The sequence below is a fragment of the Haematobia irritans genome, chromosome 2 (genome assembly GCF_050003625.1).
Source record: "Haematobia irritans isolate KBUSLIRL chromosome 2, ASM5000362v1, whole genome shotgun sequence".
Lineage (NCBI taxonomy): Eukaryota > Metazoa > Arthropoda > Insecta > Diptera > Muscidae > Haematobia > Haematobia irritans.
The window spans coordinates 160,655,280-160,669,965 of NC_134398.1; the positions used below are offsets into that span (position 1 = coordinate 160,655,280).

The 14,686-nt window shown below is 37.0% G+C and overlaps 2 protein-coding genes and 1 long non-coding RNA gene across 3 annotated transcripts in view; 1 reads left to right on the top strand and 2 right to left on the bottom strand.

Annotated features, from left to right (window-relative positions):
* The window catches only part of LOC142226635 (cilia- and flagella-associated protein 44), a 51,246-nt gene extending 49,661 nt beyond the window's left edge, over positions 1–1,585 (bottom strand). Inside the window, exons 1-3 of the mRNA XM_075296737.1 lie at positions 1,464–1,585; positions 1,225–1,387; positions 401–1,168 (exon numbers count right to left, since the gene is read on the bottom strand). Of these exons, the coding sequence (XP_075152852.1) occupies positions 401–1,168; positions 1,225–1,387; positions 1,464–1,552 (1,020 nt within the window). The 5' untranslated portion in view covers positions 1,553–1,585. The remainder of the gene's footprint in view (positions 1–400; positions 1,169–1,224; positions 1,388–1,463) is intronic.
* Positions 1,586–9,456: 7,871 nt separating this feature from the next.
* LOC142224296 (uncharacterized) lies at positions 9,457–10,004 on the bottom strand. The gene is made up of 2 exons (XR_012719111.1): positions 9,844–10,004; positions 9,457–9,736 (listed from the first exon to the last, which is right to left on the bottom strand). It is a non-coding gene; the product is annotated as an uncharacterized LOC142224296 (long non-coding RNA).
* A 203-nt stretch (positions 10,005–10,207) lies between these two features.
* Positions 10,208–14,327, top strand: LOC142225140 (uncharacterized). Its single transcript, XM_075294916.1, has 2 exons — positions 10,208–11,905; positions 11,996–14,327. Exons 1-2 carry the CDS (start codon positions 10,208–10,210, stop codon positions 14,057–14,059), a joined length of 3,762 nt encoding a protein of 1,253 aa, XP_075151031.1. The 3' UTR covers positions 14,060–14,327.
* Positions 14,328–14,686: the final 359 nt, after the last annotated feature.

Below are 14,686 nucleotides of genomic sequence, written 5' to 3' on the forward strand. Positions count from 1 at the left end.
GTTCCTAATTGGCATATGGAATATATAGGCAAGATGACAGCTTCGTCCATAATATGGTTTAAAAGTTGGTTAGTTAACGGAACACTAACGGAGCTTTATGAAAATGGGGGTTAGTCAATTAAAAAAGTGATTGATGGAAGTGATAGTAAATAGTTACGTTTTTAATGAAAAAATTAATCGAGTTTTGCAATCAACATCAATTGAATTTTTAATTGAATCTATTAAAAACTTAATTGAAATTTACTAATGAAATCAATTAATTTTTTAATCAAATATTTTTTTAATGTCCAATTGAAACTGTGATTGATACTACCATTTTTGTGATTGAATACATTTCAATTAAAAAAATTAGTTGGGTGAATTAATTTCGTGATTGAGTCGGAAAAAAATTGTGACTTACCAGTACATAATACCCAAAATCATTTGGATCGAACATTTTTATCTTCTGCATCATTCTGATCTCGCATTTACCTATGTAAAATTCGAAAATTGGTTCAATCTCAACGAAACGATCGTCATCCGGTGGATCGGCCAAGTCGACAGTTTCCCAAAACCAAATACGTACATATCCATCCATACCAACAGTTGTCACTTCACCATTTTCCATTGTTATTCGAACAATAGGCTTCGCATGACAGGGACGACGACCTTTGCGGCAAATTTCAAATTTAATCAATCCTGCCTCCCACAACAGCATATTACCCCATTCACAACCCGATATAACATTCTCATCACTTAGCATCCATACAGCATAGATATCGCTGAAGTCGGTCTTGCCAAAACGTCCAAGCTCACCTTGCAACTTAAGACCGGTAAAGGTTTTAGCCATTTTCCAAAATTTAATGTGGCTTAGACCACAGGATACCAGGAGAATGGGATTAAATTTAGAAAAATGTATGTGTAGGACATCATTTTGAAATGCTTTGGAGCGTAAAATGACTTCAGCCTTCTCCCATCTCCAGATGGTTAGCATAAAATCAGGATAACCAGCTTGTGAGGCAAATAACTCTCCAGTGTAGTTGTATGAGCCACAAGTGAATTGTTGTTTAGCGGCTCCTTCCAATCTAATGCGAGGTTCTGTATTAGGATAATCATAAATAAAAACTGTAGCTTGTGGTCCATTTTCACCTATTGTCAATAGACCTTTATGGTTAGGATGATAGTTTTTCTGTAAGTGGAATCAAAAATAAACAAAACTCTGGAAATATTTGTGAAGTTATATACCGTTATAAATCCTATGCCACATCCAAATACTGTCTCCCGAAAATTAATCTCTTTGCGTGATATACTGAAAAAATGTATATAAGTTCCAGAGGCAAATACCAATGTATCCTCGTCAATAAGGACCATATTAAAGAGGCGTTTACAATCATAGCCAAATGAATGCCTGGTTTTATGGGATCAAATATGTATGTACTTCCTTTAAATATGTTAACCAATTACTTTATATCTGGAAAACTTACTTTAATTTTATCACATCTTTTATCTCAAATGTTGGCGTGTAAGGCTGGTCTTCATCCGTGTCCAGGGATTCACGTGACTTATCGACCATGGTTTTGTTTTATTTTATTTTTTCCTTGACAAATATCTTTGCCACTACATCCAAATTTATTTTGTTGATAGTTGGTTTCCTGGGTGAATTTTTCGTTTGATTTAACAAAAACAAACAAAAGTGTTCCCGCCTTGGAATAAATGCTTAGTTTACCTAGGCAACGAAAACCTTCGTCCTTATGAAATTGACCCATCAGGCATAACCATACATTCATAGGAAAAATTCTGTTAAAGATATCAGACGTTGTCTGCTGTTATACAGGGTGATTCTTTTGAGGTTAGGATTTTCATGCATTAGTATTTGACAGATCACGTGGGATTTCAGACATGGTGTCAAAGAGAAAGATGCTCAGAATGCTTTGACATTTCATCATGAATAGACTTACGATCTGCCACAACGTCGAATTTTCAGTGAATGGGCCCTAGAAAAGTTGGCAGAAAATCCGCTTTTTTATCGACAAATTGTGTTCAGCGATGAGGCTCATTTCTGGTTGAATGGCTACGTAAATAAGCAAAATTGCCGCATTTGGAGTGAAGAGCAACCAGAAGCCGTTCAAGAACTGCCCATGCATCCCGAAAAATGCACTGTTTGGTGTGGTTTGTACGCTGGTGGAATCATTGGACCGTATTTTTTCAAAGATGCTGTTGGACGCAACGTTACGGTGAATGGCGATCGCTATCGTTCGATGCTAACAAACTTTTTGTTGCCAAAAATGGAAGAACTGAACTTGGTTGACATGTGGTTTCAACAAGATGGCGCTACATGCCACACAGCTCGCGATTCTATGGCCATTTTGAGGGAAAACTTCGGAGAACAATTCATCTCAAGAAATGGACCGGTAAGTTGGCCACCAAGATCATGCGATTTGACGCCTTTAGACTATTTTTTGTGGGGCTACGTCAAGTCTAAAGTCTACAGAAATAAGCCAGCAACTATTCCAGCTTTGGAAGACAACATTTCCGAAGAAATTCGGGCTATTCCGGCCGAAATGCTCGAAAAAGTTGCCCAAAATTGGACTTTCCGAATGGACCACCTAAGACGCAGCCGCGGTCAACATTTAAATGAAATTATCTTCAAAAAGTAAATGTCATGGACCAATCTAACGTTTCAAATAAAGAACCGATGAGATTTTGCAAATTTTATGCGTTTTTTTTTTTAAAAAGTTATCAAGCTCTTAACAAATCACCCTTTATGTTTGTAGTTTGTGGTCTAGTGAATACCAAATCGTAAATTATGTCAGAGTATAATGACTTCGATCTGCCAAAAAATGTGCCTAACAGAAATATTGATTTTATAAAATTTCATAAAATATATACCGATCGACTCAGAATCACCTCCTGAGTCGATGTAGCCCTTGGTTTCCGTCCGTCCGTTTGTCCATGTATTTATTGTTCGCAGGATTCCGTTCGCAATTATTAACCGATTTTGATGAAATTTGGTATTTGGCGGTTTTTTGGCACTAGGACGAACGCTATTGAATTTGAAAAATCGGATCAAATTTAGATCTGGCTCCCATATATGTGCCAGATTTTCACAAATTTGGCCATAAAACCCTTATTTATCAACCGATCTTAATTCGGCTTAATCTAATCTTCTATAGTACTTACTATATTTGCAAAATATCATCCAAATCGAATCAAATTTAGATATAGCTCCCATATATATGTATCGCCCGATTTCGATGAATGGGGTCAGAAAGCGCTCATTTACTTATCGATCGGCGTCAAATTTGCCACAAAGTAATCTACACAGAAAAAACTTTCACGAACATTTTTCCAATTAAAATTTTAATTGAGTTTTAAAAAATATTCGATTAAAAATTTAATTGATTCAAAAAATGTTTTAATTGAAACAAAAATCAATCACAAAAATTAATAATATCAATTAATTTTTTAATTGGATCAATTAATTTTGTAATTGACCTTCAATTAATCTTTTAATTGATACAATCATTTCTGTGATTGAAGAAATTTCAATTAAAAAATTAATTGGATGAATTAATTTCGTGATTGAACCAGAAAAAAATTTTTTTTTGTGTAATTTACCATCCTTTAAGTGTGCCAAATTCATAGAAATCGGTCCTGTTTAACATATAACTTCCATTTATATGTATCGACTGATTTGCCCAAATGTGGGCATAAGTCCCTCATCATTTATAAACCTATCTTACTCAAATATATAATTTTCCATAATACTTACTATATCTGCAAAAAATTATTGAAAATGGTTCAGATTTAGATATAGACCCCATATATATGTATCGTCCAATTTTCACAAATTTGGCCATAAAACCATTATTATTTTTCAACCGATCTTACTCAAATTTGGCTTACTCTAATCTTCTATAGTACTAACTTTAAGTGCACAATATCATCCAAATCGGTTCAGATTTAGATAAAGCTCTCATAATATACATGGGATATAGCTCCCATAATATATAGCCCCCGATTTAAAAAAAAAATTGTTCCTACACCCTCACAAAAAATCGCTTCTGTAACATATACTCCCAAACATATTTTGCTTCAAGCATATACATTTTTGGGTATTGCCCAAACATTTATATGTTTGATCTCTACCAATATATAATATGTTTGAAAGCATATTGGTCTAAACAATATATGTTTGGGTAGTCTAAGTTCCAAACATTTTATATTTTTGCATCCAAATTCAATAATGTTGTCTTCCAAAAAACAATATGTTATTATGTGACCATATAATATGTTTGGAAGCATTTTGCACCCAAAAATATGATATGCTTAAAAAAAATTCTTCCAAACAATATTGTGCTCAAAATTTTATTTATTTATTTATATATTTACAATCATAATGAATTATGAAAATAAACAGGTAATATAGGTGCTAACAACATAGGTTTTCGACTTGAATGCTCAAAATTTTGTTTCTGCCCAATTGTATATTCCCCGACATCTTTCTCACTTCCACGAGATTTTTTAGTTCTTAGCACCTTTTTCTGTAATACAAACATTGTAGAAGAAATTATTCAATTTTATGATTTTTTTGTTTTTATTTTAATTTTACCTTTTGCCGGACGGGGATTCGAACAGCGGACCACACAGTTTGTAAGGATCAAAGAATTAGCTGATCAATTGCCCAAGGAAAAATAAAATGTTAATGTTGTAATAACAAGCAACAACCACCAACTTAATTCAATATCGCTCCCTGTTAAATAGCGCTCCAAGCTACTAATATTATATTTACAAACATTTTATGTCCCAAACATAATATGTTCTAACATATTAACATATATGTCCCAAACATGTTATGCTAGTTTATGAACATTATATGCTTGCACTCAAAAATATTGTGTTTAAAAATTTGTGTTCCAAACATATAATGTTTATAGCCAAACATATGAAAAACAGTCTTTTTCATCCGTGTATATTTATGACGAATTCCTCTTTTTTTAATAATGGACTCAATATTAGTGGCATACTAGGTTCCGAATAAATTAGCTCCTAATATCATTTCTGTTCAGATTGTGATAAAACCCCCATAACCATGAACCACCTAATGTTCTTAAATATGGAAATGCGGCTTATCTCCCAAACCTATACCATTAATACCCCACAAACAATGTTTACTAATTCTGTAGGGGTGGTTTGGGGTATGATATAGTCGGCCCCGCCCGACTTTCTTCTGTACTCACTTGTTTAGGTTTAACAAGTATATACGGCCGTAAGTTCGGCCAGGCCGAAGCTTATGTACCCTCCATCATGGATTACGTAGAAACTTCATCTAAACACTGCCATCCACAATCGAATTACTTAAGTTGCGGTAACGCTTGCCGATGGCAAGGTATCTTAAAACCTCCTAACACCATCTTCTAAATTGTATGTAAGTCCATACGTGGTATATATTAAATCAAAAAAGATCGATCCAATACGTATATAATTCAGTTTGAAAAGTAGACATAAAATTTTGACAAAATTTTCTACAGAAATAAAATTTTAACAAAATTTTCTATAGAAATAAAATTTTCACAAAATTTTCTATAGAAATAAAATTTTCACAAAATTTTCTATAGAAATAAAATCTTGGTAGGTTATTTTTGGTTCGAGTGGCAACCATGATTATGAACCGAATAAAATTTGAACAAAATTTTCTATAGAAATAAAATTTTGATAAAATTTTCTATAGAAATAAAATTTTGACAATGATGAAAATTTTATTATGAACCGAATAAAATTTTAACAAAATTTTCTCTAGAAATAAAATTTTGACAAAATTTTCTATAGAAATAAAATTTTGACAAAATTTTCTATAGAAATAAAATTTTGGTAGATTATTTTTGGCTCTAGTGGCAACCATGATTATGAACCGATATGGACCAATTTTTGTGTGATTGGACCAATTTTGGTATGGTTGTTAGCTACCATATACTAACACCACGTGCCTAATTTGAACCGGATCGGATGAATTTTGCTCCTCCAAGAGGCTCCGGAGGTCAAATCTGGAGAATGTTTTATATGGGGGCTATATATAATTATGGACGGATATGGACCAATTCTGGCACGGTTGTTAAAGATCATATACTAACATCATGTTCCAAATTACAACCGGATTAGATGAAATTTGCTTCTCTTGGAGACTTCGCAAGCCAAATCTGGGGATCGGTTTATATGGGGGCTATATATAATTATGAACGAATGTGGACCAATTTTTGCATGGTTGTTAGAGACCATATTCCAATATCATTTACCAAATTTCAGGCGGAACGGATGAAATTTGCTTCTCTTTGAGGCTCCGCAACCCAAATCTGGGGATCGGTTTATATGGGCGCCATATATAATTATGGACCGATGTGGACCAATTTTTGCACGGTTGTTAGAGACCGTATACCAATACCATGTACCAAATTTCAGCCGGATCGGATGCAATTTGCTCCTCTTTGAGGCTTCGCAAGCCAAATCTGGAGATCGGTTTATATGGGGTCTATATATAATAAGGGACCGATGTGGACCAATTTTTGCATGATTATTAGAGACCACATACCAACACCATATACCAAATTTCAGCCGGATCGGATGAAATATGCTTCTCTTAGAGGCTCCACAAGCCAAATCTGGGGATCGGTTTATATGGGGGCTATATATAATAAGGGACCGATATGGACCAATTTGTCCATGATTGTTAGAGACCATATACCAACATCATGTACTAAATTTCAGCCGGATCGGATGAAATTTTCTTTTCTTTGAGGCTCCGCAAGCCAAATCTGGGGATCGGTTTATATGGGGGCTATATATAATTATGGACTGATGTGAACTAATTTTTGCATGGTTGTTAGAGACCATATACCAACACCATGTACCAAATTTCAGCCGGATCGGATAAAATTTGCTTCTCTTTTAGGCTCCGCAAGCCAAATCTGGGGATCGGTTTATATGGGGGCTATATATAATTATGGACCGATGTGGACCAATTTTTGCATGGTTGTTAGAGACCATATACCAAATTTCAGCCGGATCGGATGAAATATGCTTCTGTTAGAGGCTCCACAAGCCAAATCTGAGGGTCCCTTTATATGGGGGCTATGCGTAAAAGTGGACCGATATGGGCCATTTTCAATACCATCCGACCTACATCGATAACAACTACTTGTGCCAAGTTTCAAGTCGATAGCTTGTTTCGTTCTGAAGTTAGCGTGATTTCAACAGACGGACGGACGGACGGACATGCTTAGATCGACTCAGAATTTCACCACGACCCAGAATATATACTTTATGGGGTCTTAGAGCAATATTTCGATGTGTTACAAACGGAATGACAATGTTAATATACCCCCATCCTATGATGGAGGGTATAACAAGCTACCTCCTAATATCATTTCTGTTCAGATTGTGATAAAACCCCCATAACCATGAACCACCTAATGTTCTTAAATATGGAAATGCGGCTTATCTCCCAAACCTATACCATTAATACCCCACAAACAATGTTTACTAATTCTGTAGGGGTGGTTTGGGGTATGATATAGTCGGCCCCGCCCGACTTTCTTCTGTACTCACTTGTTTAGGTTTAACAAGTATATACGGCCGTAAGTTCGGCCAGGCCGAAGCTTATGTACCCTCCATCATGGATTACGTAGAAACTTCATCTAAACACTGCCATCCACAATCGAATTACTTAAGTTGCGGTAACGCTTGCCGATGGCAAGGTATCTTAAAACCTCCTAACACCATCTTCTAAATTGTATGTAAGTCCATACGTGGTATATATTACCATTATACCTAACATATCCCCTCTCACACCCAGAGAAAGGGTATGATCACCTCCTAGAGCACAATGTTATTTTTGGACGGTGAACATGTAACGTGTTTGTCGCAACCATGTTATTTTCTCGGACATTATGTATCTGATTTCAACAATCATTTTATATTAAGCGAGAAAAAAACAGTTTTGCTCCAAAAATTTTGTTTTCTCCGCATCCAAAAGTAAGATTTTGCTCTAGGAGTTAATCATAAAATATAAATAACGACATACATAAGTAAATAAATAGACCTAATTATTCTGATAGATTGAATCATATGATATATGTATATCAGTGTTAATGTCAATAAGGTGGTAGAATGGAGGAAAATTAGGAATGATAACTTGTTGGCAAAGCAGATCAGTGTCATCGCTAATCAGCTGTTTCGTATCCTTCTTTTACTCCTATTTATTTCTTTTTATCTTTAAATTGTTTTATGTAAGTGGTGACAACATTTAAGATGTATTTACAATTGACCTTTTCGCTCAATATATAAATTGTTTTGTAAATGTTGGTATTAGTTTGGTTTCTGTCGTCCTAGATGTAAGATGTCCAACAAAATGTAAGGATCTAAAAAGTACTTGTAATATATCAAATAAGTGATCAATATTTTTTGTAGAGAATAAATTACTCAAATCATTCAATACGACGGAGTTCTTTAATTCATTTTGAGGACGACATCTTTATTCTATTTTGGATTAATTGACGATTTAACAATAAAAATTTGTCTGGTACTGTCTTCATTGTTCGTGACGTCTTTAGATTGCAACTTAATTGTCAATCGAGCAAGTTTTGAAGATTGAGGTAGTTGATTTGTGCGAAGCTAATTCATTTTTTGCCTGCACAAATACATGTCACAGTCACCAAGGACAAGCAAACGATCTAACAAAGGTGTGCCACCAAAACGATTTGTAGAAATGGAGTTCCAAGGTAAAGTTAACCCAAGCGGTGCGTCGACGTCCGCAAGTGCAACATCGTCTTCTAATGCCCCATCGCACGCAATTACACCACAGCGTAGCTCACCTGCACCGCTTCCTACTCCGGCGAGTGGAAGTAAGACACAGCAATCTTCCCAGCCTGATGTGTGTCGCATAGTTGCTGAATTGCAAAGGGAAATGATGCAGCAGCTGGGTGCGGTGAATAAAAATTTACAGAATTTAATCACAGCTCAGAAAGAAGAAAATATAGCCAACATTCAAGCTTTGAAACAGGAATTAAGATTGGTGTCACAACGTGTAGAACGCAATGAACTAGTGAATGCCACTACTAATGATACGGTTGCAACTAATGAGGTTATGTCGGATGTGAACCAGAATAATGGTGAGTCCCTTACTAATATTTCTTCCCATAGCCAGAGTTCCACTTTCGCTAAAGCAAAAAAAATATACCCACTTCCTAAATTCAGTGGATTGCCAGAGGAGTGGCCGGCCTTTAAAGAAGAATTTCAGGAAACTACTGACGAGTTCGACTACAGCCCTTTGCAGAACATAATTCGCATTCGCGAGGCTCTTCACGGCAGCGCAAAGGAAACTGTAGAAGCATTGTTGTCAAGTTCTGCAAACGTTCCAGTAATAATAAAAATTTTAGGTGAGACATTCGGTCGCCCTGAGCAGCTAATAAGAAGTCAACTGAATAAAATTAATTCGCTTCCGTACGTCCCAGAAGGAAATTTGGATTTATTGGTGCAATTCGCTACAAAGGTTACAAATATGGTACGGTTTTTGGAAACAGCTGGTGGCGTACATCACTTGAATAATCCCACGTTGCTCAGTGAGTTGGTTTCCAAGCTACCACCGACTAAGCAGATGCAATGGGCTGAAAAATGCATCACCCTGAAGGAGCCTCCCAATTTGAAACATTTTTCTGAATGGCTTGATGGAATACGACAAATTGCCAACATAGTTTCAGACGGCCTGCCGGCGTCGTCACAATCCATGAAAAAGTCGAAGGGTAAATATGCATTAACAACAACCTTTGTACGAAAGTGCATGGTCTGCTCAGATACATGCCAACAACTTACCGACTGTCCAGCATTTAAAAACGTTACAGTAGATGAGAGATGGAAAAAAGTTCGTGGACTCCGCTTATGTTTTTCATGTTTAAAAGGACAACATCAGGTTGGTAAATGTTTTAAAAAACAAAGATGCGGCGTTAATGGTTGTGATAAATATCATAATTCGCTATTACACTCTGATGATCAAGAAAATAAACAAAGCAGTAGTGTTGCCATTCCGGCTGAAAATGAAAGTACACGGGAAGTGGTAAATTTGCATGCAGGTACTCAAAAGAGAGAAATCTTATTTCAAATAATTCCTGTAAAAATTTATGGTCCCAAACAATGTATAACCACCTATGCATTCATAGATGACGGAGCTGATGCCACAATGCTCGAGTGGGATATCGGTAAGCAAATTGGTCTGGAGGGAAAAAGGGAAAATTTGAAATTGCAATGGCTGAACGGATATAGCAGCAATCAAAGAACGGAGACTGTTAAAATGCAAATAAGTGGCATTGAAGATGGGAGTGAGAAATATGAGATGTCAAAAATCTATTTGGTCGAGAATTTGGAGCTGCCATCGCAATCGTTTTCCATAAAGAATATAAAATCGAATCATCATCTAGCTAAATTGCCACTTGAAGATTATTACAAAGCGAAGCCGAAAATGATATTAAGTTTAACTCACGCCTTTTTGACGGTACCAGTTGAGGTACCCAGATGTCCGGACAGAGAAGGTCCCATAGCGGTAAGAACAAGACTTGGATGGGTAATATATGGACCGACTGGTGAGGAGAATGAGGATGTAGTAAAACGTGTTTTTGTGGCAAAACGCCATGACGAAAATATTCGCATGGAACAAATGATGAACCAATATTTTGAAGTCGAGTCCATTTTAGTAAAACTGGATGCAAAACCTGTTGTGGCAAAATCGGAAGAAAAGGCTCTTAATATTCTCAAATCGACCACAAAATATCGTGACGGAAGGTATGAATGTGGCCTTTTATGGAAAAGTGATGAAATGAAAATATTTCCGGACAGCCATGGTTCCGCATTGAGACGCCTCCAGCAGGTCGAAAACAAATTTTATCGTAATTCCGAGTTTGAAGGGGAGTACAGAGATAAAAAGAATCATCTCATAAAACAAGGATATGCCCGGCTAGTTTCTCCCGACGAAGAAAATATAGCATCTCCCAATGTATTTTTTCTCCCACATTTTGCGGTGTTCAATCCCAGCAAAGAAAGTCTGCGCTTAGTTTTTGACGCTGCTTCCAAGGTAAAGGGTGTCTCACTAAACGATCGACTGTTACCTGGACCAGATTTAAATCAATCATTAATGAGTGTGTTGTTTAAATTTAGAGAACAACCCATTGCTGTTTGTGGGGACATAAGAGAAATGTTTTTGCAGATAGCGATTCGTAAAGAAGATCAAAATTTCCAGCGTTTTTTGTATCGCGAAAACCGTAATGAGCCCGTTAAGCAATACGTGATGACACGAGCAATATTTGGAGCGACATGTTCGCCAACAATAGCCCAATACATTAAAAATTTTAACGCAGAGAAATTTCGAAATGAAATGCCGCGAGCAGTGGAAGCCATAATTCAACGCCACTATGTCGACGATTATGTGGATTGCTTTGGTTCCGAGGACGAAGCAATGAGGGTTGTGCATGATGTTATTAAAATTCATCACAACGCGGGATTTACTATGCACAAAATAATTTCTAATTCTGACGAAATTAACAAACAGTTTGGCAACCCTACCATCACAAACGTAAACATATCAGCTGATAAAACAGAGAAAATATTGGGCATGCAGTGGTCGCCGGCAACTGACAAATTCGTATTCGATCTTCAATTTAAGCGGGTTACGTGTGATATATTGGAAAATAAAAGGACACCTTCGAAACGTGAAGCACTAAGTCTTATAATGTCCGTATATGATCCCTTCGGGTTCATATCTGATTTCACAATCGGCGGAAAAATTTTTATGCAGAGGCTGTGGAAGTGTGGTTTGGAGTGGGATGAAAAAATCCCTGAGGCTTTATGCGACAGTTGGAATTCTTGGTTGTGCGGTTTAAAAAAGGTAAGGGATTTCTCCATTCCCAGATGTTATTTTCCTAATATTTCTATTCATCCCACTACCCTGCACATATTTTGTGATGCAAGCGAGCAGGCTATGGCAACGGTGGCGTACTGGAGGTTGGATGTGAATGGCAAATGCGAGGTATCTTTTGTGGCTGGGAAAAGTAATTGCGCGCCGAACAAGTTTATGACCATTCCTAGGCTCGAGCTGCAGGCGGCTATAATGGCTGTGAGGTTAAAAGACGCCATCATAAAAAACCACAGCATATGCCCACATCAAATATGGTTTTGGACAGATTCCAGTACGGTCATTAAGTGGTTGACGTCAGAACATCGTCGTTATAAGCAGTTTGTGGCGAATCGTGTTGCAGAAATTTTAGAGACATCTGATGAAAAGCAATGGCGTTGGGTACCAGGTGAAATGAACCCGGCCGATGATGGCACTCGACTATGTTTAATGTATAATCCTAATGGTCGCTGGAAAAATGGACCCGAGTTCCGTCGCTCAATAGATTTTTGGCCTTCCAGCAAAAGTTGCCCAAAAGAATCGTGCAGTGAAGAGGAACTGCGTATTGTTTTATCAACACAATGTACCAACATATCAATATTTGATGTAACACGATTTTCCCAATATAGGCGACTAAAAAGATGCGCAGCATGGGTTTTGAGGTATGTTAATAATTTGAATTCTATACGCAAAAAACTTCCCATTACTAGAGGAGAACTTTCTGTGGATGAAGAGGAAAACGCCGAACGGGTTTTAATCAGGTTGGTACAACAAACTGCATATAGTAATGAATATTTTCGCCTCTCACAGAAGATGCCTGTGTACCCAACTAGCACGATAAAAGCTCTAAATCCTTATATAGACGAATTTAAAAATCTACGATGTAGTGGACGAATTGACAACGCACCTTTTGTTTCGTTTGGAACTAAACGACCATATATATTGCCTAAAAACGATCCGTTAACGAGTTTGTTAATAAAAGGGTACCATGACCGTCACCACCATATCAATGACGAATCTGTCATATGTGAAATACGTCTTAAATTCTGGATTCCATCTATTCGTAGTGCTTTGAAAGGGATCAAAGCAGCCTGCTGTGAATGCAAAATCCGCAAATGCAAACCGTCTCAACCAATTATGGGACCTCTTCCAGAAGATAGATTGAGAGCTTACGTTCGACCGTTTTCGTACACGGGAGTGGACTACTTCGGTCCCGTACTAGTAGCCGTCCGCCGTAGTCAAGAGAAACGCTGGGTAGCGCTATTTACGTGCTTGACGACTCGAGCCGTTCATATCGAACTTTCCACCGATTTATCTAGTGATGCGTGTCTGCTCTGTATTAGAAATTTTATAAACCGCCGTGGAGTCCCCATCCAGATCAGAAGTGACAATGGCACAAATTTTGTGGGAATCAACAAGGAGCTGGGAAATGAACAAAATTTTTTGGACTTCGAAAAAATTGATCGTGGATTGAGACCGTTGGGTATCCGGTGGAAATATAATACCCCTTCTGATCCGAGCGCTGTTGGCTCCTGGGAGCGTCTCGTTCAATCGATAAAAAGGGCATTGTATGCCACGTTAAAAGAGAAAACGCCTCGCCCAGAAACATTATACAGCCTTTTAGTGGAATGTGAAAACATCGTTAATTCAAGGCCTTTAACCCATTTACCGGTCACTCCAGAGGAATCCGAACCCATAACACCAAATCATTTTTTGATAGGTGGACCCAACTCGACGCAAACACCAGCTCCGTTTGATCCCCGATTTTGTTCTTTGAGGAAACAATGGCGTATTTTACAAAACCTAAAGAATTGTCTATGGAATCGTTGGATTACGGAGTACCTTCCGGAGCTTACCCGGAGAACAAAGTGGTGTCTCCCTGCTAAACCGTTATCAGAGGGTACTTTAGTATTAATATGCGAAACAGATCAACCAAGATCGAAATGGAAAAGAGGACGAGTGGTAAAGCTGTTTTTGGGTAAGGATGGCGTCGCAAGATCAGCCGATGTTAGTACCGCCAATGGTTGTTTACGACGTCCTGTTTCGAAACTTGCTGTCTTGGATGTTCAGGAGTGTGGTGAAGTGAACCACACGGGGTCCATTCACGGGGGTGGGGATGTTGGCAAAGCAGATCAGTGTCATCGCTAATCAGCTGTTTCGTATCATTCTTTTACTCCTATTTATTTCTTTTTATCTTTAAATTGTTTTATGTAAGTGGTGACAACATTTAAGATGTATTTACAATTGACCTTTTCGCTCAATATATAAATTGTTTTGTAAATGTTGGTATTAGTTTGGTTTCTGTCGTCCTAGATGTAAGATGTCCAACAAAATGTAAGGATCTAAAAAGTACTTGTAATATATCAAATAAGTGATCAATATTTTTTGTAGAGAATAAATTACTCAAATCATTCAATACGACGGAGTTCTTTAATTCATTTTGAGGACGACATAACTGTTGCCCAGAAAAAGAAAACTGCAACAAAAGTAGTTTTCTTTTTGTCAATTTTTGTATTACTCTTTTATTTTTAATTTGAAAAACAACAAGGCATAAAAAAGTATGGAGAATCCCTGAATGGATATAAAAAGAAATGTATGTGGAACAAAAACCAAAAGGTTGTTTTGGTTTTCTGGGTATATTATAGAGAAATCCTTTGAGAACATGTTTGTAAATATGTTGAATTCAAATTTTTCTCCAATGTTTGTATTGAATGAGAAATCGTAATGGGCCTACGCCACAGTATGTTTTCAACTAATAAGACCTCAATGGTCGGC

What these genes read in the sequence shown, in the direction of transcription:
- LOC142225140 (XM_075294916.1), top strand. Translation starts at nt 10,208, where the DNA reads ATGCTCGAGTGGGATATCGGTAAGCAAATTGGTCTGGAGGGAAAAAGG. An exon ending in GGTTGTGCGGTTTAAAAAAG is followed by an intron (nt 11,906 to 11,995) that starts GTAAGGGATTTC and finishes GCAAGCGAGCAG; the next exon opens with GCTATGGCAACGGTGGCGTA.